Here is a 23,562-nt window from a genome sequence, read left to right on the forward strand (position 1 = left end):
TGGAAGCCAGAATGAAAGGGGAGGGATGTTGTGGGAGGCTAGTGCAGTGGACCAGAAGTGGTGCAGGGAGGTAAATGATCAAGTTAGTGATATATTTTAGATGGGGTTAATAAGATTTATTAAAGGTTTCAATAAGCGATACAAGAGCAAGAATGGCATGAAGGACATGGCGATAGTTCTTGTCTGAGCAATGACATGGAAGGTGGTACCATTTAATTAGATGGGAAACACAATATGTTTATTGATGAAAACTAAAAATTTAGTTTTGAAAGTACTGAATTAATATCCAAGTGGAAATGTCCAGAGTTGGAGACTATATATATATATATATATATACCTATAGATATACATACATACATACATACATACATACATACATAGTTTAAAAATTAAGGGAGATACACAACACTGGAGTGCTTTCTCATTTATTGGTCAGGAAAAGAGGCCATATCCAACCAATCCTATGAAAGAAGTCTTAGCGAAGATGCAATCGAGGGCTGCAAACTTCCATTCCTAGTTTGATCCACTCACTTCGAATATGTCAAACCTTAAAGGGGCCTCAAGTATTTAGTTTTATGATTTTATAAACTGTGTACCTTTGCATGGAATTCCCTTTCCTTCTTTTCTGGTCCTTTCAATTTTCCTTTGCAACTCAGTTAAAGCATTGCTTCCTCTGGGAAGCCTTCTCTGACTGCTGTTTGCTTATGACCTTCACACTGCACAACTATCTTTATAGTATCGCTTATTACATTGGTGAGTATTACGTATGCTATCACTGAGTGTTGGAAACCATGGCTTATTCAACTTGGAAATCACAATGTCTGTGACACATGTGACATAAACAAGTACTTCTGCCATAATCTTTTAATTGAATGAGTCAAAAAAGAGTAATCTTATAATGCATTTAAAATTTTCCCCTTTCTTTTGTAGATCACTTGCTTCTAATATGAGAAGTCAGTTCCTGATGCAGACAGATGGAACCAAATAGCAGTGTAACTTACTTTGTCCTCTTGGGCCTCACCCAGGATCCAAAGGAACAAAAGATCCTTTTAGTTATGTTCTTAGTCTTTTATATTTTGACTGTGGTGGGAAACCTGCTCATTGTGGTGACTGTAACTGTCAGTAAGTCCCTGAACTCACCTATGTACTTTTTTCTTGCTAGCTTATCATTTATGGATGTGATTTATTCATCTTCTATTTCTCCCAGATTGATTTCAGACTTGTTGTTTGCAGAAAATACAATATCCTTCCATGCTTGTATGACCCAGCTATTAACAGAACACTTTTTTGGTGGCTCAGAGGTCTTTCTTCTGCTGGCGATGGCCTATGACCGCTATGTGGCCATCCGCAAGCCCTTACATTACTTGGTGATCATGAGGCAGTGGGTGTGTGTTGTGCTGCTGGTAGTGTCCTGGGTTGGAGGTTTTCTGCATTCAGTAATTCAAGTTAGCACTATTTATAGGCTCCCATTTTGTGGCCCCAATGTCATTGATCATTTTTTGTGTGACATGTATCCCTTATTGAAACTTGTCTGTACTGACACGTATGTCATTGGCCTGTTAGTGGTGGCCAATGGAGGGCTGATCTGCAGTATTGTGTTTGTGCTCTTGCTCATATCTTATGGTGTCATCTTGCACTCTCTAAAGAACCTTAGTGCAGAAGGGAGGTGGAAAGCCCTCCAGACCTGTGGTTCCCACATCACTGTGGTGGTCTTCTTCTTTGTTCCATGTATTTTCATGTATGTAAGACCTGCTAAGACCTTCCCCATTGACAAGTCATTGAGTGTGTTTTATACAGTCATAACTCCCATGCTGAACCCATTGATCTACACCCTGAGAAATTCTGAGATGACAAATGCTATGAAGAAGCTCTGGGGAAGAAATATTATATCTTTGAGTAGATAAATGTATCATTCACCATGAAGAGAATTATTTGCCTTTAGGATCTATATCTTTGGAGTAGAAATCCTCTTAAGTTTGATTTTGACTTCCTTTATTTGTAAGAATTATAAGTAAATTATTATTAAAGTATGAAAAATTTCCCTTGAGGCTAGAATGTAAGGTCCATAACACCTTGTCAATCTCTAATTAGAAATGTGTGATGCCTCTATAGCAAGGAATCGATACTAGGTAATGAAACACTGAGGACATTTTTATATGATTACACTAATTTTTAGTTATTTAAAAACTTTAAAAACATTTTTTTCTGAGGCAGTATTATTTTTTTTAGATTCTATCAGTTAAGTTTATCCTTTTATTATATTATTTGAAATAATGCTATGTAGAGTTTTCCATATTAATTTTTGGTTGCTTTACATAAACATATGTAGACTAATACTTTTAGTTTATATAAGAAAAATTGAAGTGTAATAGCCAAAAATAGATAAAAATAATAATATTGAAATCCTTTCAAAAAGAGATACAGTGTAGGATTAAGTTCTGTTTTACTCTCAGCATTGTTTCCAATTCTCCTCCCCAGAGGCAGTTGCTTGATCTGTATCTTTAAACTCATCAGGTAATAATCTTTACAAATGCAAGTGTAAATTTAAATATCTATGTGTGAGTCTTTCAATGTGTATGTAAATGCTTTCCTATAGAACTTTTTATCAATAAACTTTTAATTTTATAATAGCTTTATTGATTTTTTAAAAGATTTTATTTGTTTATTTGGCAGACAGAGATCACAAGTAGGCAGAGAGGCAGGCAGAGAGAGAGAGGGGAAAGTGAGCTCCCTGCTGAGAGAGCCTGATACAGGGCTAGATCCCAGGACCCTGGGATCACGACCTGAGTGGAAGGCAGAGGCTTGAGGCTTAACCCACTGAGCCACCCAGGCACCCCTATTGATTTATGTTTAATTGAAATATAGCTGACATACAATATTATACTAGTTTCAGGTTTATACCATCGTGATTCAACAGTTATGTACATTATGATAGTGTGTGGGATTAAGGAGGGAGAGAGGTGTTGAACAGTCCCTTGGAGAGCCCTCATTTTTCCAGACCCCTTGGCTTGGGCTCCTTCTGTTCCCCATGGCAGGATGCCTGGCCTCTGACTTGGCATTCTTGTATCCACAAGGGGATGGGAGTGGACGGGATGGGCCAGGAGGGCTAGAGCCCTACTGGGTTAACCCTCTCACCTGGCTGACCATCTGTTACCCTCCTGGTGGGTCAGGAATTGAATCAGGGTTTGGGCCAGTTGCGGAATTTTGGGGGGTTCCCCTATGCCTCCCTGCCATATGAGTTCTGCAGAGGGACAGCATACTGTGGCCATGAGGTTAAGGTGGAGTGGGTGCTTCAAGGTAGCCTGGAGACCTCTCAGGGGGAGGGCAAGCTAGGAGCTGAAGTGGAGAGCCAGCTCCAAGGATGCTTTCCCTGAGCAGAGGAAAAGCTGGAGCTAAACCCCGCAGAGCCCCAGGACATCAAAGTTCTTCAGAAAGACCTGGAACAATTTGCCAAGCCCCTGAGGCAGAAGAGGATCAATCTAGGATATACCCAGGCCCATGGGGGCTCACCCTGAAGATTCTTTGGGAAGGTGTTTTGCCAAATAACCTTATCTGACCCTTTGAGCCTCAGCAGCTCAGTTTCTACAACACATGTACGCTGCGGCCCCTGCTGTAGAAGTGGGTGGTGGAAGCTGACAACAACGAACATCTGCAGGAGATATACAAAGCAGGGACCCTTGTCCAGGCCCTGAAAGCGCAAGTGAACAAGTCTGGAGAACTGTTTGAGGTAACCTGGAGAACATGTTCTGGTAGTGCCTGAAACCCACCCACGTGCAGATCAGCCCCATTGACCAGCAGCTGGGGCATGAGAAGAATGTGGTCTGAGTGTACTTCTGCAATGGTCTTCAGTATGGACTACTGGCCAGGAGAGGATTTTGAGGCTGCTGGGTCTCTTTTTTCAGGGGTACCCATATCCTTTCTTCCAGCACCACGGCCAAGCTAAGTCACTACCCTATACTCCTTGATTCGTTTCCCTGAGGGTGGAGCCTTTCCCTCAGTGTCTGTCACCACTCTGGGCTCTCCCATGCATTCAAACCGAGGTGCCCTTCCCAGGAATTGGTGGGGGGCAGGGGAGAGGGGAGAGCTAGGGAACAAGTACCTGGGGTTTGTCTCAGGGCTTTGGGATCAAGTTCTTCATTCACTGAGAAAGGATTTGGGAACACAAAAGATGTGGGGGCTGGGAGTTTGAGAGGTCTATTTGGAGGGAAGTCAAAGTTCAAGGATGCTCTTTTTTTTTAATCCCTGCATCACTCACCACTTTGTTCTTTTTTTTTTTTAAAGATTTTATTATTTATTTGACAGAGAGAGAGATCACAAGTAGGCAGAGAGGCAGGCAGAGAAGAGAGAGGGGGAAGCAGACTCCCCACCAAGCGGAGAGCCGGATGTGGGGCTCGATCCCAGGACCCCGGGATCATGACCTGAGCTGAAGGCAGAGGATTTAACCCACTGAGCCACCCAGGCGCCCCCACCACTTTGTTCTTAAAGAAGCCTGGGACGCAATAAACCAAAAAGTACATTACAGAATGCTGATCATGAAAAGTGTAGCTTCCATCTGTTACCATCTGTTACCAGCCAAACTCCCTACAATATTATTGGTTATACCCCCTAGGCTGTACCTTTCATTCTTGTGAGTTATTTATTTTATTCCTCAGATATTGTACCTTTCAGCCCCTTCACCTACTTCCCTGATCCCTCCCCTCCCTTCCCCTTGGAAGCAGGTATTTGTTCTCTGTATTTATGAGTCTGTTTTTGTTTTTTGTTTGTTTCGGTGAGTTGATTAAATTCCACATAAAAGTGGAATCTTTTGCAACATCTTGAATATATGCCATTCTAGTCTATATAGATCTCTTCATTTTTCTTATACTCCATGTTACTCACTTACAAATATATACTAAAATAAATATCTCCATTCCTGTTATGTTATTACTTTTTTCTGTAATGAAGAATTTTATAATTGGGTGTTTGTGAATATGGGCAAGTATGAGTTCGTAGCAGAGGACTTGTTAGGAATGTATTTGAGTCAATGGTCAGATAGTTAAGTGTCGAATTTCATATTTATTGCCAAACTGTTGTCCTTGAGATTGTACTAATAGCTACTCTGCTGCTCAGTCTGTGAAAGTACTTCTGTCCATATTCTCCACAACCACCCCCAGATACATACTCATGGTATAAGGCAACCAGAAAAATTGCAATCTTTCTCGTATTATTGAGTTTGGGTATCTTTTCATGTGTTTAGTGAATCATCTGTTTTTTTAATCTATTTTGTGTAATTGTTGATCTTTTCCATCCTGATATTAGTGAGTGCTGTCTTTTACTGAGGAAATGATCTCTTCTACTGTTGTATAAGTAATTGATATTTTTCCTGTAATTGAACCCGTGATGTGTTTTAATACTTGTAATTATAGAATGCTTTTAGCATGTAAGTAATGTCCTTATTAATTTAATGTTAAGTTATTTTTGGCTTATATATCTTGCTTAAAAAGTCTTTCCCCATTTCCTTCATACCAAAATATTCTTCTACTGCTTTTTTAGCTCTTAATTTTAAAGCATTGTTGAGCCTGTGTAATTACATTAAAACTTTTGATCCATCTAGAATTTATTTTTATATAGGCATTAAAGAGGTATGGATTTTTTAGTTGGTTTTCTAAATTTCAGGGTTTTTTAAATAGTTTCATAATTTTTTTTTGCCATTGACTTGAAGTCCTATTGTATCTAAAGCTCCATAAACACTTGGATCCCATCTAAGATTTAATTCTGTTTCATTGATCTCTATTCATGTCCCAGTTGGTACACAATAAAATTGCTTTCATATATAACATATTTTGTTTATACCTCATTTTAAAATTCAGATTTATGCCTATTCTTGTATATTTACATTTCAAAGAGAAGTTTAAAATAAAAAATGATTTTACATTGAAATAAGATAAATAATTTTAACATTAAAATAAATTGACAAATTAAAATAAGTTTAAATAAAATAATTAAAAAATAAGTTTAAAATAGTTTAGATACAAAATAATTTTATTTGTAAGAAGATTCAATTTAAGAAGATTAATTTAGGAAGAGTTTACAGCTTTCTAGTACTGAGAACTGCTATCCATGAGTAGGTCTTTTCATCAACAAGTTATCTTTCATGACCTTGGGTACTGCTTCCGTTTCTGCCTGTGTGAGTTATGCCTTCTAAGTATCTGCTGTTCTCCATCCATGGCCCCTGAAATGCTGCTTTGCACTTTTGCTTTAAGAAAAACCATCTCTTTCAGGAAGTGTGTCTGAAGTCTTTGCTGAGTATTAATGTGGCCATGTGCAAACCTCTGTACTATGAAATTATCACAAGTGATGGGGATAAGGCTTCCTCTTTCAGTTGGCATGTGCTAGAGGCTTTGTCCTTGCAATCATTCAGGTTCTCTTCACAGTGTGGCTGCCTGTGTGTGGCTCCACTGTCATAGACCACTCATGCATGACATAAACCTTTGACTGAAACTCATCTGCATAGACACTCATTCTTTTAGTCCCTCTCTTTCTCTCTCTTTTTAAGATTTTATTTATTTATTTGACAGACAGAGATCACAAGTAGGCAGAGAGGCAGGCAGAGAGAGAGGGGGAAGCAGGCTGCCTGCTGAGCAGAGAGCCCAATGTGGGGCTTGATCCCAGGACCCTGGGATCATGACCTGAGCTGAAGGCAGAAGCTTTAACCCACTGAGCCACCCAGGTGCCCTCTCTTGGTCTCTTTGTTGGTGTCAACAGTGGGTTCATATCCCAAATAGCCAAAGTAATGTTGAAAAAGAAAACCAAGGGAGCCTGCTTCTCCCTCTCCCTTGGCCACTCCCCCTGTTTGTGCTCCTTCTCTCTGTCAAGTAAAGAAATAAAAAAAAATCTTAAAAAAAAAAAAAAGAAAATGAAAACCAAAACTGGAAGCATCAAATTCCAGACCTCAAGCTGTATTAAAAAGCTGTAATCATCAAGACAGTTTGGTACCTGCATAAAAACAGACAAATAGATCAATGAAACAGAATAAAGTATCTGGAAATGGACCTCAACTCTATGGTCAACTAATCTTGGACAAAGCAGGGAAGTATATCCAAGGGAAAAAAGACAGTCTCTTCAACTAATGCTGTTGGGAAAACTAGACAGCCATGTGCAGAAGAATGAAACTTTCTTATACCATACACAAAAATAAAAAAATGGATGAAAGACCTAAACGTGAGGCAGGAATCCATCAAAATCTTAGAGGGAAACATGGGTAGCAATGACCATTGCTCATCATCCTTCGCCTCTGATGCAGCAACTTCTTACTAGACACATGTCAAGAGGCAAAGGAAACAAAAGCAAAAATGAACTATTAGGACTTCACCAAAAAACATCTGCAAGCAAAGGAAACAATTTAAAAGGCAACCTCTGGAAGGGGAAACGATATTTGTATGTGACATATTTGATAAAGGGTTAGTGTTGAAAATCTATAAAGAAGTTATCAAATTGAGCACACACAAAATAATCCAGTCAAGAAATGGTGAGGGACGCCTGGGTGGCTCAGTTGGTTGAGCGGCTGCCTTCGGCTCAGGTCATGATCCCAGCGTCCTGGGATCGAGTCCCACATCGGGCTCCTTGCTCGGCGGGGAGCCTGCTTCTCCCTCTGCCTCTACCTACCACTCTGTCTGCCTGTGCTCATGCTCGCTCCCTCTCTCTCTCTCTCTTTCTAACAAATAAATAAATAAAATCTTAAAAAAAATAAAAAAGAAATGGTGAGAAGACATCCACATGGCTAACAGACACGAAAAGATGCTCAATATCCCTCATCGTTCGGGAAATACAAATCAAAACCATGATGAGAAACCACTTTACACCTGTCAGAATGGCTAATATGAACAACACAAGAAACAACAGGTGTTGGTGAGGATGGGAGAAAAGAACTCTCTTAAAGTGTTGGTGGAATGCAAAGTGGTGCAGTCACTCTGGAAAACTGTATGAAGTTTCCTCATTAACTTAAAATGGAACTATCTTATGATACAGCAATTGCTCTACTAGGTATTTACCCAAAGGACACAAAAAACACTGACTTGAAGGGGCACATCCATCTTGATGTTTATAGCAGCATTATCAACAATAGCCAAATTATGGAATGAGCACAAATATTCATTGATTAATGAGTGGATAAAATAGATATGGTGTGGGTACACACACACAGACACACACACACACACACACACAATGAAATATTACTCAGCCACCAAAAGGAATGAAATCCTGCCATTTGCAGTGAGGTGGTTGGATCTAGAATGCATTATTCTAAAGGAAATAAGTCAGTCAGAGAAAGATAAATACCATATGATTCCACTCATATGTGGATTTTAAGAAACAAAGCAGGTGAACATAAGGGAAGGGGAAAACTAAGAAAGGGAGGCAAACCATAAGAGACTCTTAACTATAGAGACAAACTGAGGGATGGGGAGGGAGGGAGGGAGGAGGATGGGTTAGATGGGTGATTAGTATTAAGGTGGGCATTTCTTGTGATGAGCACTGGGTATTATATGTTAGTGATGAATCATTAAATTCTACTCCTGAAACTAATACTACACTATATGTTAACTAACTAGAATTTAAATTAAAAAACTTAAAAGGGAAATAAAAGAAATAAAAAGAAACTGATTTACATAAAGAAATGGAGTCCACAGGAGAGAGGTAAATTAAGGCAAAATAAAATATTTTATTTATCTTAAAAATAAATTTAAACTTTGAAAGAAGTTTCAGAAATAATTTAAACTCTATTTACTTTTGCCAGTAGAACAAGAAATTAGATGCTCTGTAAACATACTAAAATGTAAAATAAAAATCATTTACAGAGTGAAATAAAAAAACCCCATCTTAACAAGCTGGGTATAGAATGAATTTACCTCAACATATAAAGGCCATATATGACATATCCGTAGCTAACATCATACTCAACAGGGAAAGGTTGAAAGCTTTCCCACTTATAATTGGGCACAAGATGAGTGAGCCCACGCTCCCATCTCCTTTTCACATAACAATGGGCTAAAAATTCTTGTGAAAACTTAGCCTTTTGTACATATAGGTCATGCCATTAGTGAAGTGAAAACATATACTTAGGATGTTTAGTTAATTTTACTACCTATAACAGTGTTTCTGATCATAGCCACTATCTACCCTTTGCATTGCAGCTTTAACATTCCCTTTGAAGGAAGGCCTTCCCTGATCGACTTCTCCATAGTAGAAATCTCCATGAGTACCCTGTTTGCTTATTGTTAGCTTTGATGAAGACTATATTTAGTTTAGTAAATTGTCTCATTATTTACTGTCTGACTCTCTTATGAGAATATAAGGTCCATGTAGGAAGGACCATTTGTATAATTTTTTCCTCTATTTCCTTAATTGCTATGTCCTTACAGCATGTTTCCTGGCAGTAAATAGGAACTCCAAATTAAATAAATTATTAATTTAACAAATAGTTTTTATGCCTAAATCTGTGAGTAAATAAAATGCCTAACCACACTAAAATTGACTATTAAATAAAAGGAAAGAAAAACTTGCTATGACAAGAGGGGAAATACATGATGAATTAATCTTCCCTAACACAAAATGGCTGGGCTGAAAATTTGTTCTTGACTTGGTAGTAGTTTTACAATGGTTTTAAAGGTATGTTTTTTGTTTGTTTGTTTATGTTACCTCTTTCTGACCCTAATCATGTGATTTGGCCTAATAGTATCTCTTTTGTTTTTTAAGATTTTATTTATTTATTTGGCAGAGAGAGACATAGTGAGAGAGGGAACACAAGCAGGGAGAGTGAGAGAGGGAGAAGCAGGCTTCTCCCTGAGCAGGGAGCATGATGCCAGCTCCCCAGGACCCTGAGATCATGATCTAAGCCCAAGGCAGACACTTAACCAACTGAGCCACCCAGGCACCTGGCCTAACAGTATCTTTCTGGAGATATTTTTAAAAGTTTTTTATGGAAATTTCCAGTGAATTTAATTAAGCAAGAATCAGTCTTGGATACTTTCCAATTCTAGGACTTAATGAGGAATGTGGTTAGAAGGGATAAAATGTCCAGTGGTCTTTGATTATGTTGGGAAGAAGATACTATGCTCCTAACAACTGATACTCATTTTTTAGGAGGTTTCTGTTAGGCTTAAAGCATCATCCTAATGAAAAGCACAAGAACGTCTCTTAAAAATCTCAAATCAGCTAATCTGAGCAAGCCAACAGGACAGAATAAAGATGTCTAAAGTGTTGAATGATACTTTCCTATTTATAAATTAGTAGGAAAGAAATTACTTGAGAGAAATCTCCCTGGGAAATGACTAGCTGTTCCCTTCTTGTGTAAGTATGGGGTTTACTTGTGTTTTCGATAAATTATCCTAATGTGCCAATTTTTTGTTTTTCTTTGCAGACCCTGGAATTCCTAGGAAGTAATCTACAATGTAAATAAAAGCAAACTTCTGAATAACTGGAAGACTCCATGGAGTAAATGGAGAGTCGATTGAAATTAATATATCCTCAAGTAATACTGCAGTTTTTTTGCCCTCTCTTGTCAAACTGGATGACAGAAAGATCCCAGGTCCCTGCGAATGAGTAAAATGTGTTCCTTCAGATTGTGGATATGCCTACACAAGGTAAGACAAACAAAAAATGGCAGAGGCCATTTTTTGTTTGTTTGTTTATGTTACCTCTTTCTGACCCTTTACAATTGTATGACTATTCTTTATTATGTAAATGTAGATTACTTTGAGATAAAGAAAGTTGGATTCTAATCCTAGTTTTATCACTCAAAACTGTGTGACATTGGAGAAGTTAATAGGGATTACAATTCCTTTACTGTAATATAAGATGTGATTCATTAAGTTGTGAGGAACTGATTGGAATCCACTGTAGTATTGTGAGCAGTGGAGTGATACATCAGAATCAGATTTAAAAAAGACCATTTGGCTGCATCAGGACAACAAACTGTTGGAAGACAGAATGCAAGGTGAGGGATGTGGCAGGACCCAGAGTGCAGGGAGAGAGAAGAGAGGGGGTAAGGGAAATGATTATATTTGTGATATATTTTAGAGGGGGTTAAAAGGATTTGTTAAAGGGATCAGTATGTGATAGGAGAGCAAGAAATGCATGAAGGACACTGTGATATTTCTTGTCTACGCAATGATGTGGAAAGTGGTACCATTTAGTGAGCTGAAAACTCCTATGTTTATCATGGAAAATTAAAATTTAATTTCATGAGTCCTGGAATGATATCCAGTTGGAGATATCAATAGGTAGAGATGTCGTATATATGAAGTTCAAAAATTAAGGGAGAGACACAACACTGGCATGCTTTCCCATTTATTGGTCAGGAAGAGGAGACATATCCAACCGAAGACCATAAGAAGGAAATCTCAGAGAAGGATGAGACAGTCGAAGGCAGTGATCTTCCATTCCTAGTTGATCCATTCACTTTAAATATGTCAATTACCCTAAATGGGTCTCAAGTATTTCACTTTTGTAACTGTGCACCTTTACTTGGAATTCCCTTGCTCTCTCTTCTTGTTTTTCCTCTTTTCCTTTGAAACTCAGATAAAGCGTTGCTTCTCTGGGAAGCCTTCCTTGACTCATGTTTGGTAATGTATTCCTACCCCTGATCTTTGCATTGTGTGACTATTTTTGTAATGGCACTTATTTCATTGGTGATTATTATGTATGCTATCACCAAGGGGAAGAAACCATGGCTCGTTCAACTGGAAATTATAACGTGCATTACACATTTGACACAAACAGATATGCCTTCCACATTCTTTTAATTGAATGAGTCAATAGAAGATTAATCTTGTAATGCATTTAAAAGATTTCCCCCTTGTTTTGTAGATCACTTCCTTCTAATAGGAGAAGTCAGCTCCTATGCAGACTAGATGGAACCAAGAAACAATGTAACTTACTTTGTCCTCTTGGGCTTCACCCAGGATCCAAAGGAACAGAAGGTCCTTTTTGTTATGTTCTTGATCTTCTATATTTTTTCTGTGGTAGGAAACCTGCTCATTGTGGTGACTATAAGTGTCAGTAAGACCTTGAGCTCACCTATGTATTTATTTCTTGCTAACTTATCATTTATGGATGTCATTTATTCATCTTCCGTTAGCCCCAGATTGATTTCAGACTTGTTGTCTGGAGAAAATACAATATCCTTCCATGCTTGTATGACTCAGCTATTTACAGGGCACCTTTTTGGTGCAACAGAAATCTTTCTTCTGCTGGTGATGGCCTATGACCGCTATGTGGCCATCTGCAAGCCCTTGCATTATTTGGTGATCATGAGGCAATGGGTGTGTGTTGTGCTGCTGGTAGTGTCCTGGGTGGGAGGTTTTCTGCATTCAGTAATTCAGGTTAGCACTGTTTATGGGCTTCCATTTTGTGGTCCCAATATCATTGACCATTTTTCCTGTGACATGTACCCCTTATTGAAATTGGTCTGTACTGACACGTATGTCATTGGCTTGTTGGTGGTGGCCAATGGAGGGATGATCTGCAGTATTGTGTTTGCGTTCTTGCTAATCTCTTATGGTATCATCTTGCACTCTCTAAAGAACCTTAGTCCAGAAAGGAGACAGAAAGCCCTCCAGACCTGTGGTTCCCACATCACTGTGGTGGTGTTCTTCTTTGTTCCATGTATTTTCATATATGCAAGACCTGTTAAGACCTTCCCCATTGACAAGTCATTGAGTGTGTTTTACACAGTCATAACCCCAATGCTGAACCCACTGGTCTACATGCTGAGAAATTCTGAGATGACAAATGCTATGAAGAAGCTCTGGAGAAGAAATATGATGTCTTTTAGTAGATAAGTGTATTATCCACCAAGAAGAGAATTATTTTACATTGGATCCCATTTTCAGAATATGCAGAAGTCTTCTTAAAATGATTAAGACTCTTTTTGTTTCAAGTGAATTAAATTAATTAAAGGATGAACAGGATGATTGTGCTATAATAACATTTCCCTTCTTGCTAGAATGGAAGGGCTATAGTGTCTTGTTGATCACTTTATTTAGAAAGGTGTAATACCTTTTTCTCAAGGAGTTAACAATGGGTAACGAATTAGTGAGGAAATTTTTATATGATTACAATAATTTTTAATTAAGTTTTGTTTTGAAATTTGTTTTCTGAGATGTGTATTATTTTTCATTAGATTCTTGTTATTTAAGGTAATCTTTTTATTATACTCTTTATAATATTTAATGAAGTATGGACTGTCTTGTATATTAAATTTCTGCTGCCTTAGATGTAAAATAAGTGTTTTTATAAGAAAAATTGAAGTGTAATCAATAATAAGGAGTACAAGAATAGATCTCACACAATTGAAAACAATGTTGAATAAATTACCTACTTCTCTCTCAGTGTGGTCTCTACTCCTCTTCCCCAGAGTTAGTCTTGATCTGTTAAAGACTCATGAGGTAAAAACTTTGCAAATGCGTTTCGATTTAAATATACGTATGTAATTTTTTCTCTGTGTATTTAAATGTTTGCTCTTATTATGCAACTTCTTTTATAAACATAAACCTGTAAGTTGGCATAGTTTTGCTTATTTCTAATTTTTTAACTGAAGTATAGTTATCATACAACATTACAGTAGTTTCAGGAATATAGCATAGTGAGTCAACAATCATGTACATTAAGAGATGCTCATTGTGATAAGGGTAGTTTTGATGTGTTACCATACAAAGTTGCTACGTTGTTTGTGTTTGTGTTTCCTATGCTGTCCTTTTCATTCTTGTTACATATTTATTTTATCACTGAAACTTTGTGCCTTTCATCCCCCTCACCTATTTTTCCCTATCCCTTCATCCCCCTCTGTTCTGGCAATGACCAGTTTGTTTTCCGTATGTATGAGTACATTTCTGGGTTTTGTTTGTTTCACTGTTTTTTTTTTTTTTTTAATTCCACATATAAGTGAAATCTCTTGCAACATTTTGAAGATATTCCATACTAGTCCATAAGATCTCTTAGTTTTTCTTGTACTCCATATTACTCATTTATAAACATTTACTAAAATAAATGTATTCATTTCTTTTCATGTTTTTACTAACCTTTTCCTACAAAAATTTTTTTGCAGTAAGTATATGTTTGTGAACATGTGCGAGTATGAGTTCCTAGGAGTGGAATTGTTGATGTATGTATTTGAAACAATGATCAGATAGTTAAATGTCAGTATTCATAGTTATTAACAAACTGTCATGCTTGAGATTGTAGTAGTAGCTAAACTGCTACTCACAATCTGTGAGAGTATTTGTGTCCACATTCTCAACAAGCCATACCTGATAAATATTCATGGCAGAAAATAATCTGATTAAAATGTAACCTTTTTCATATCATCGAGTTTATCTTTAATATGATTTATTTTCCTTTTTCTGTGAATCACCTATAAATGCTTTTACATATTACATTAAATCATTGATCTTTTCCATAGTGATTTTTATGATTGATTAGATTCTGAGGAAGGATCCCTTTATTGTTGTGTATGCAACAATTGTCCTTCTGGCTTGTGATGTGTTTTTAACTTTTGTATAGTTTGTAGAATCCTTTTGGCATGCAAAAAAATGTTCTTAAATTTAATATTTAATTTTGTTTTGGATTGTTGTTTTGAAAGATTTTTCCACTTATAACAAAATATTCTTAAACTGTTTTTCAGGAGTTAATATTTTTTTGTTTTCTTTTTTAAAAATTTCTTTTCAGTGTTCCAGAATTCAGCACTTAATTTTTAAAGCATTTTTGAGGTTGTATATCTTACATTAAAACTTTAGACTCATCTGAAATTTTTTGGTATAGGCGTTGAAGAAGTATGGAGGAATAGTCAGTTTTATGAATTTCAGGTTTTCTTAAAAAAATCTGCATACCTTTCTTTTTGCCATTGACCTGAATCCTGAGTATTATATTCTAAAGTCTTATTTTTATTTGGATCCAAATCAGGACTCCTGTTTCATTCATCTCTTTGTTCATGTCCCTACTGATACACAATATTATTGCTTTCATATATAACATATTTGTGTTACATATAGGTTTGCAGATGACCACATGGATGCTCAGCAAAAACTTAAGTCACACACTTCCTGAAAGAGATGGTTTCTCTCTCTCTCTCTCTCTCTCTCTCTCTCTCTCTCTCTATATATATATATATATATATATATATATATATATATTTCTATTCAGCGTAACAAAATTCATTGTTTATGGTGCGTAAACATGCAATACGTGTCCTCCATAATACCCAGCACCTGGCTTCCCCAACTTCCCACTCCCCGCCCCTTCAAAACCCTCAGATTGTTTTTCAGAGTCCATAGTCTCTCATGGTTCATCTCCTCTTCCATTTTTTCTCAACTCCCTTCTCCTCTCCATCTCCCCATGTCTTCCATGCTATTTGTTATGCTCCACAAATAAGTGAAACCATATGATAATTGACTCTCTCTGCTTGATTTATTTCACTCAGCATAATCTCTTCCAGTCCCGTCCATGTTGATACAAAAGTTGGGTATTCATCCTTTCTGATGGAGGCATAATACTCCAGAGTGTATATGGACCACATCTTCCTTATCCATTTGTCCGTTGAAGGGCATCTTGGTTCTTTCCACAGTTTGGCGACCGTGGCCATTGCTGCTATAAACATTGGGGTACAGATGGCTCTTCTTTTCACTACATCTGTATCTTTGGGGTCAATACCCAGTAGTGCAATTGCAGGGTCATAGGGAAGCTCTATTTTTAATTCCTTAAGGCATCTCCACACTGTTCTCCAAAGTGGCTGCACCAACTTGCATTCCCACCAACAGTGTTAGAGGGTTCCCTTTTCTCCACATCCTCTGCAACACATGTTGTTTCCTATCTTGCTAATTTTGGCCATTCTAACTGGTGTAAGGTGGTATCTCAATGTGGTTTTCATTTGAATCTCCCTGATGACTAGTGATGATGAACATTTTTTCATGTGTCTGATAGCCATTTGGGTGTTCATTGAAGTGTCTGTTCATGTCTTCTGCCCATTTTTTGACATGATTATCTGCTTTGTGTGTGTTGATTTTTAGAAGTTCTTTATAGATCCTGGATATCAGCCTTTTGTCTACTGTCATTTGCAAATATCTTCTCCCATTCCGTGGGTTGCCTCTTTGTTTTGTTGACTATTCCCTTTGCTGTGCAGAAGCTTTTGATCTTGATGAAGTCCCAAAAGTTTATTTTGGCTTTTGTTTCCTTTGCCTTTGGAGACATATCTTGAAAGAAGTTGCTGTGGCTGATATCAAAAAGGTTACTGCCTATGTTCTTCTCTAGGATTCTGATGGATTTCTGTCTCATGTTGAGGTCTTTTATCCATTTTGAGTTTATCTTTGTGGGCGGTGTAAGACAATGGTGGAGTTCCATTCTTCTACATGTAGCTGTCCAGTTTTCCCAGCACCATTTATTGAAGATACTGTCTTTTTTCCACTGTATATTTTTTCCTGCATTGTCGAAGATTATTTGCCCACAGAGTTGAGGGTCCCTATCTGGGATCTCTACTCTGTTCCACTGGTCTATGTATCTGTTTTTATGCCAGTACCATGCTGTCTTGGTGATCACAGTTTTGTAGTAAAGCTTGAAATCAGGTAACGTGATGCCCCCAGTTTGTTTTTCTTTTTCAACATTTCCTTAGCAATTCGGGGTCTCTTCTGATTCCATACAAATTTTAGGATTATTTGCTCCAGGTCTATGAAAAATTCAGGTGGAATTTTGATCAGAATGGTATTAAAAGTATAGATTGCTCTAGGCAGTATAGACATTTTAACAATGTTTATTCTTCTGATCCAAGAGCATGGAATGGTCTTCCATCTTTTTGTGTCTTCTTCAATTTCTTTCATGAGTGTACTGTAGTTCCTGGAGTACAGATCCTTTACCTTTTTGGTTAGGTTTATTCCCAGGTATCTTATGGTTCTTGGTGCTACAGTAAATGGAATCGATTCTCTAATTTCCCTTTCTGTATTTTCATTGTTAGTGTATAAGAAAGCCACTGATTTCTGTACATTGACTTTGTATCCTGCCACATTACTGAATTGCTGTATGAGTTCTAGTGGTTTGGGGATGGTTTTTCTTACAGAAAAATGCAAAGCAGCATTTCAGGGGACATAGATGAAGAACAGTAGATATCTAGAAGGCATAACTCACACAGACAGAAAATGGAAGCTGTACTGAGGTTCATGAAAGATGACTTATTGAATAAAAAGACCTGCTCTTGGATATCAGTTCTCAGTACTGGAAAACTTTAACTGTTCCTAAATTAATCTTCTTAAATTGATTCTTGTTGAAAATAATAACTGACTTTTGTTTTATATCTCAACTATTTTAAATTTACTTTAACTTATATATAACACATTTGTTTTATATATGTTAACACATACATCATGAGATGAGCAGTCTCTCATTACTATTCCTTTTCAGATTAATGACTATTCTTCCATTTACCTATCAAAAACAAGTTTAAAATAAAATAATAAGTTTACATTGAAATATGATAAATAAGTTTAACTTTAAAAGAAGTTGATAAGTTAAAAGAAGTTGAGAATAGTTTAGTCACAAAACAAGTCATGTATTATTTTTAGGAGATGCACTTTAGGATTCATTTAGGAAGAGTTTTTTTTTTTTTTAAGGTTTATTTATTTTGAGGGAGAGGAGAGGGAGAGAGAGAGAGAGAGAGAGAGAGAGAGAGAGAGAGAGCGTGGGGTGAGGGGCAGAGAGGGAAAAGACGATTCTCCACTGAGCAGGGAACCTGATGTGGGCCTCAGTTCCAGGACCCTGGGATCACGACCTGAGCTGAAGGCAGACGTTTAACTGACTGAGCTACCCAGACACCCCTAATTTAGGAAGATTTCTAGTAATAAGAACTGTTATCCATGAGTGGGTCTTTTCATTCAACAAGTCATCTTTCATGACCTCGGGTACTGCTTCCATTTTCTTCCTGTGTAACTCATCCCTTCTATATATCTGCTGTTCTTCATCCATGACCCTTAAAATACTGTTTGGCACCTTTGTTGTAAGAAAAACCATCTCTTTCGGGAAGTGTGTGACTGAACTCTTTGCTGAGCATCCATGTAGCCATCTGCAAACTCCTATACAATGAAATCATAAAGAGTGGCAGGGATATGGCTTCCTCTTTCAGGTGACATGTACTAGAGGCTTTGTACTTGCAACCATTCAGGTCCTCTTCACAGTGTGGCTGCCTGTGTGTGGCTCCACTGTCATAGACCATTTGTGCATGACATAAATCTTTGGCTGAAACTCATCTGCATGAGCATTCATACCTTTGGTGTCTCTGTTGCTGTCAAAAGTGGGTTCATCTGCCTGTGAAAAATTTCCTCTTAATTGTCTCCTAGTTGGTTATCATAGGCTCATGGAGGACCTGTAGTTTGGAGGGGAGACACAAAGTTGTGTCCACCTGTGTCTCTCACGTCAGTGTGGTGGTTATAATACCGCATCCTGAATATTTGTATATTTGCACCCAATCACCACCTTCTCCACTGATCAAGCTGTGACTGTGTTGTATAGCATGGTAATTCCCTTGTTAAACTTAAATTGCACACTCAGAAATTTGGAGGTGAAAATGCCATGTGGAAATTCTGGGGTAGAAAAGGTAACTTTGAGAGATATCCACCACTCTATAAAATAAATTTGTATATTAAATAGAATAGAGAAAAGAAGATAATTGGTACAGAGGCCCATGATCACTATTTGTCCAAAGTACGTTTATTTTGACATATAGGCACTTTGAGGAAAGGTCCAGGGAGGAAATCATTTACCATTATACAAATAGCCTATTTCGGTTTATGTATTATCCAGTTGATGGTCAAAGATCAGTGTGCTGGGAGTATTAGTTAGAGTTCTTGTACAAAGCAGATTGTCAAGACACAGATCTGGAGATTTTAATTTACCAGTTTTGTTGTTAGAATGACATACCTACTTTTTATACAGGTGTATGTGTAAAGCCAATGATATGTGAAATACTCTAGCCATGGTGCTGTAGTTTATGCTGACAGCTTGCACCTATTAATGAAGTGAACTTAGTTTTTATTTTTATTTATTTTTATTTTTTATTTTTTTAAAGATCGTATTTATTTACTTATTTGACAGACAGAGATCACAAGTAGGCAGAGAGGCAGGAAGAGAGAGAGGGAGAAGCAGGCCCCCTGCCGAGCAGAGAGCCCGATGTGGGGCTCGATCCCAGGACCCTGGGATTATGACATGAGCCAAAGGTAGAGGCTTAACACACTGAGCCACCCAGGCGCCCCTCAACTTAGTTTTTAAATGTAGTTTTTAACTTGTAGTAAAATCCAAATAACAAAAATTGAAGTTTTAATCATTTGTATTTGCAAAGTTTCAGTGGCATTGAATCAATTCACATTGATATGATGATTAAGTAAGTTATTTGACATTTGTAATGCAGACACCAGCACCATATGTCACCAGAGCTTTTTCATCTTCCCAAAGTGAAATTCCACATTCATTAGACACTGATTTCATATTCCTTCTCTTTGGGCCTTAGCAAACACTGTTCTTTTTTTTTTTTTTTAAAATTTCTGTATCATTGATTTCTCCTCTAATCTTTATTATTTATCTTCTCCTGCTGGCTGTAAGCTTTATTTGCTGTTGTTTCTAGTTCTTTTAGCTGTGAGGTTATGTTGTGTATTTGAGACTTCTCTTGCTCCTTGTAGAAAGCCTGTATTGCTACATACTTCCCTGTTAGGACCACTTTTGCTGCATTCCAAAGGTTTTGAACTGTTGTGTTTTCAGTTTCATTTGCTTCGTGTATTTGTTTAATTCTTCTTTAACTTCCTAGTTGTCCTATTTGTTCTTCAGTAGGATGCTCTTTGACCTCCATGTATTTGTGGTCTTCCCAAATTTCTTCTTGTGATTGACTTCTAGTTTTCTAGCATTGTGGTCTGAAAATATGCATTGTATGACCTCAGTCTTATTGTATCAGTTGAGGCTTGATTTGTGGCCCAGTATGTGATTTATTGAGGAGAATGATGCATATGCACTTGGAAGAATGTGTATTCTTCTGCTTTAAGATGGAATGCTCTGAATATATCTGTGATATACATCTGGTCCAGTGTGTCATTCAAGGCCCCTTTGTTTCCTTGTTGATCTTCTGCTTAGATGATCTGTCCTTTGCTGTGAATGGGGTGCTAAATTCCCCTGCTATTACTGTATTATCATCAATGAGTTCTTTAATTTTGTTATTAATTTGTTTACATATTTGGTTGTTCCTAAGTTGGAGGCATAAATATTTAGAATCATTACATCTTCTTGTTGGATGCACCCCTTTAGTATGGTGTAGTGTCATTGTTGTCTTGTTACAGTCTTTGGTTTAAAATCTATTTATCTGATATAAGGATGGCTAATTTAGCTTTCTTTTGATGTCCATTAGTATGTAAATAGTTCTCTGCTCTTCACTTTGAATCTGGAGGTGTCTTTTGGTCTAAGATGAGTCTCTTGTAAACAGTATATACATGGGTCTTATGGGGTTTTTTTGTTTGTTTTATTTTGTTTTTAATCCATCTGACACCTTATGTCTTTTGTTTGGAGCATTTACTTCATTTACCTTCAGAGTAATTTTTGATATGTATGTATTATGTTATTTTATTTCTTATTTTGTCATTGTTTATGGAATTTCTTCATTTCTCTAGTTTTTGTCTCTTTTGGTCTTTCTTTCCCAGTCAAAGTGTCTCCTTTAATATTTCTTCCATGCTGGTTTAGTGGTCATTAACTGCTTTGGTGTTTGTCTGGGAAACTCTTTATCTCTTCTTCTGTTTTGAATGATTACCTTGCTGGATAGAGTATTTGTGGCTGCAGGTTTTCCCCATTCATCATGGTGAATATATCATTTCCCTCTCTTCTGTCTTGCCAACTTTCTGTGGAGAGCACTGCTGTTAACCTTATTGCCCCTCCAATTGTCAGTTAGGGACTTCTTTGTCTCATTGCTTTTAGGATTATTCTTTATCTCAATATATTTCAAATATAACTGCAATATCTTGGTGTTGGCCTGCTTTTGTTTAGATGGAGTTTCTCTGTGTCTTCTGACTTTGGCTGTCTGTTTCATTCTCTAGATTAGGGAACTTTTCAGCCATAATCTTCTCAAATAAACCTTCTGTTACCTTTCTTTCTCTTCTTCTTCTGGGACTCATATGATATGAATGCTATGTTTGATGGAGTCTCTGAATTCCTTGTCTATGCTCATGATCCAAGCATTTTTCTTTTTCTTTCTTTTATTGTTTCATTATCTTCCATTATTCTGTCTTCTATATCATTTATTCATGTCTCTGCTTCTTCCATTCTTGTGGCCATTACATGCAGTCTGTTGTGAATCTCAGTTACTGCATTTTCCATTTCAGCCTGATGGTTAATTAGCTCTTTTATCTCTGTGGTAAGGGTCTCCCTGATGTCTCCTATGCTTTTCTCCAAGCCCAGCTAGTGTACTTATGATTATTGCTTTAAAGTCTGCATCAGGCCTATTACTTACATCTGTTTTGATTAGATCCCTGGTTGTGATCTTTTCTTGTTCCTTCTTTTGGGATGAATTTCCCCATCTTGGTATTTTGACTAGGTCCTGCTTCTTCTCTGTGTTAAGAAAGTCTGTTATGTTTCCTGTTCCTGAGAGTAATGCCTTTAAGTAGAAGAGGTCAAATAATGGCCAGGGTCTAGTGCTTCAGGAAGTGTTTTTGATGTGTGCTGCATGTACTCTGCTACTGTGTTTTGGCTGCTCTATTTCTCAGGTGAATTGTATGTAAAGGTTCTATTTGCCTGCAGAGGGGGCTCTTTGGTCCTTGTTCAGAGTGTGGTGAGTTTTAACTAGATAAGATCTGATCTGCTTGTTAAAGGAGACCTGATCATATTTCCACTATAAGTGAAGCTTTGAAGAACTCTGTGGTCAGTAGACATGGTGAAGGCAGGGGTTTCTGTTGGTCTTCTGGGGAAGGGACCTGCTGCACTGGTCCTTAGGTATACTTATCCAGGAAAAGTATTACTAGCAAGTACAGAGGAGGGAGACTTGGTGTAAGCAGTTTAGGCAGCCAGTGGGGGCAATGTGCTATTTACTGAAGCTGGTCTACGCTAAGAGGTGGGGGAGGGAAATGGCACTAGCAAGCTTTTGTCCCCAGAGAGGGGAGTCCATGCTTGCTGCTCTCACAAAAGCACATTAAAAAGAGCAAATAATTTTCCCTCATGTGTCCCAATATTTTCTAGATCTCATTTCACACTGTCTCCAGGTTGCTTGCCTGCCTTGAGCAACACAATTCACCTTCGGCTCTAGCCCAGCCAAGCTTTCCCGTCTTATAAAACTCTAAACTTTTAGAACCTGGAGTGAGAACCTTCGCTTGTCTTCTGGAGGATGGTGTCACTGTGCTGGGACTCTTGCAGGTTTGATCGAGAAGGGCAATCGTGACAGAATGCATGGGCATGGAACTTGGAGAAATGCAGGCTAAAGAGCCAGTGTCCAGTGTAGCCACATCTAGCAGGTGTCTCTGCCTTTGCTGATGGGTGGAGTAAGGAAATGGAGCCTGCAGAGTCTTTTGTCCCCAGAGAGGCAATGCAACCTCTCAGAGATGTGCACTAAAAAGTAAAAATAATCTCTCCCCATGCCCTGTAGATGATCCTCAGATTGTGCTGTCTTGCTTGGTTACCTGCCTGCTTCTTCTCCTGGAGCTGGCCAACATACTCAGATCCCTGTCCTAGCCAAGCCCAGGGACCTCTGAAACTCCAGCATTTGAGGCCCATTGGTTGCAAAAACTTACCAAAATCAGCCACTCTCATTTTCCTTACCAATGGCTTTGGGGAAGTGTTCTTCTTGTGTGTATTCCTGTGTGCTCTGCTCTCTCTCACCATTCCCTGCAACCAGGACTCCCTCCCCTCTGCAGCACCTGGGATCATTTTCAGCATGAAACATGTCTTCATACTTCTTACCTTCCTTTATATGGCTTCTTCTCTCCCTTCAGCTGTGTATAATTTCTTCTATCAGTCCTCAGGTCAATTTCTTGGGCATTCAGAATGATTTGAAGGTTATATGGATGTGTTTCATGGATGAAGCGAATTTAGGGTCCTCCTACTCTTCTGCCACACCAGGTACTCCAACTTACGGTTTTAACCATTTGTAAGAGCATAGTTTAGTGACATTGAGCCAATTTACATCGTCATGATGGTTAATTAATTTAATTGACATTTATAATGCAAGCACCAGTACCACCCACCTCCAGAGCCTTTCCATTTTCCCAAACTGAAATTCTACACTCATTAAACATTAACTCCCCAATCCCTCTCTCTGGGCCTTAGGCAGCCACCATTCTGTTTTCTTATTTCTTATGAATTTGGCTACTTTAAGTACCTGTGTTTATGGAATCATACAATATTTGTCTTTTTGTGATTGTCTCATTTCACTTGGCTGAGTGAATTGCAGGATACCAGTGTCTTAATATGTGTCAGAATTTCCTTCATTTTTAAGAGTGAATAATAATCCATTGTGTGCATACACTTCATTCTGTTCATACATTTATCACACTTTGTACACACTTTGGCTGCCTCTACTTTCTG

General features: G+C 37.8%; 2 protein-coding genes and 1 pseudogene across 2 annotated transcripts; all 3 read left to right on the plus strand.

Annotated features, from left to right (window-relative positions):
• The first annotated feature begins 974 nt into the window (after positions 1-974).
• On the plus strand, positions 975-1,904 carry LOC125078930 (olfactory receptor 4A47-like). The gene has a single exon (XM_047692204.1). It carries the CDS (start codon positions 975-977, stop codon positions 1,902-1,904), a length of 930 nt encoding a protein of 309 aa, XP_047548160.1.
• Positions 1,905-3,028: 1,124 nt separating this feature from the next.
• On the plus strand, positions 3,029-3,825 carry LOC125080067 (POU domain, class 5, transcription factor 1-like; annotated as a pseudogene).
• Positions 3,826-11,891: 8,066 nt separating this feature from the next.
• LOC125079141 (olfactory receptor 4A47-like) lies at positions 11,892-12,821 on the plus strand. The gene has a single exon (XM_047692583.1). The coding sequence runs from the start codon at positions 11,892-11,894 to the stop codon at positions 12,819-12,821; it is 930 nt and encodes a 309-aa protein (XP_047548539.1).
• Positions 12,822-23,562: the final 10,741 nt, after the last annotated feature.

This window comes from Lutra lutra, chromosome 10 (assembly GCF_902655055.1).
Source record: "Lutra lutra chromosome 10, mLutLut1.2, whole genome shotgun sequence".
NCBI classification, from domain to species: domain Eukaryota; kingdom Metazoa; phylum Chordata; class Mammalia; order Carnivora; family Mustelidae; genus Lutra; species Lutra lutra.

Excerpts from the sequence above, each read along its gene's own strand:
- LOC125078930 (XM_047692204.1), top strand. The coding sequence starts at position 975 with ATGGAACCAAATAGCAGTGTAACTTACTTTGTCCTCTTGGGCCTCACC.
- LOC125079141 (XM_047692583.1), top strand. The coding sequence starts at position 11,892 with ATGGAACCAAGAAACAATGTAACTTACTTTGTCCTCTTGGGCTTCACC.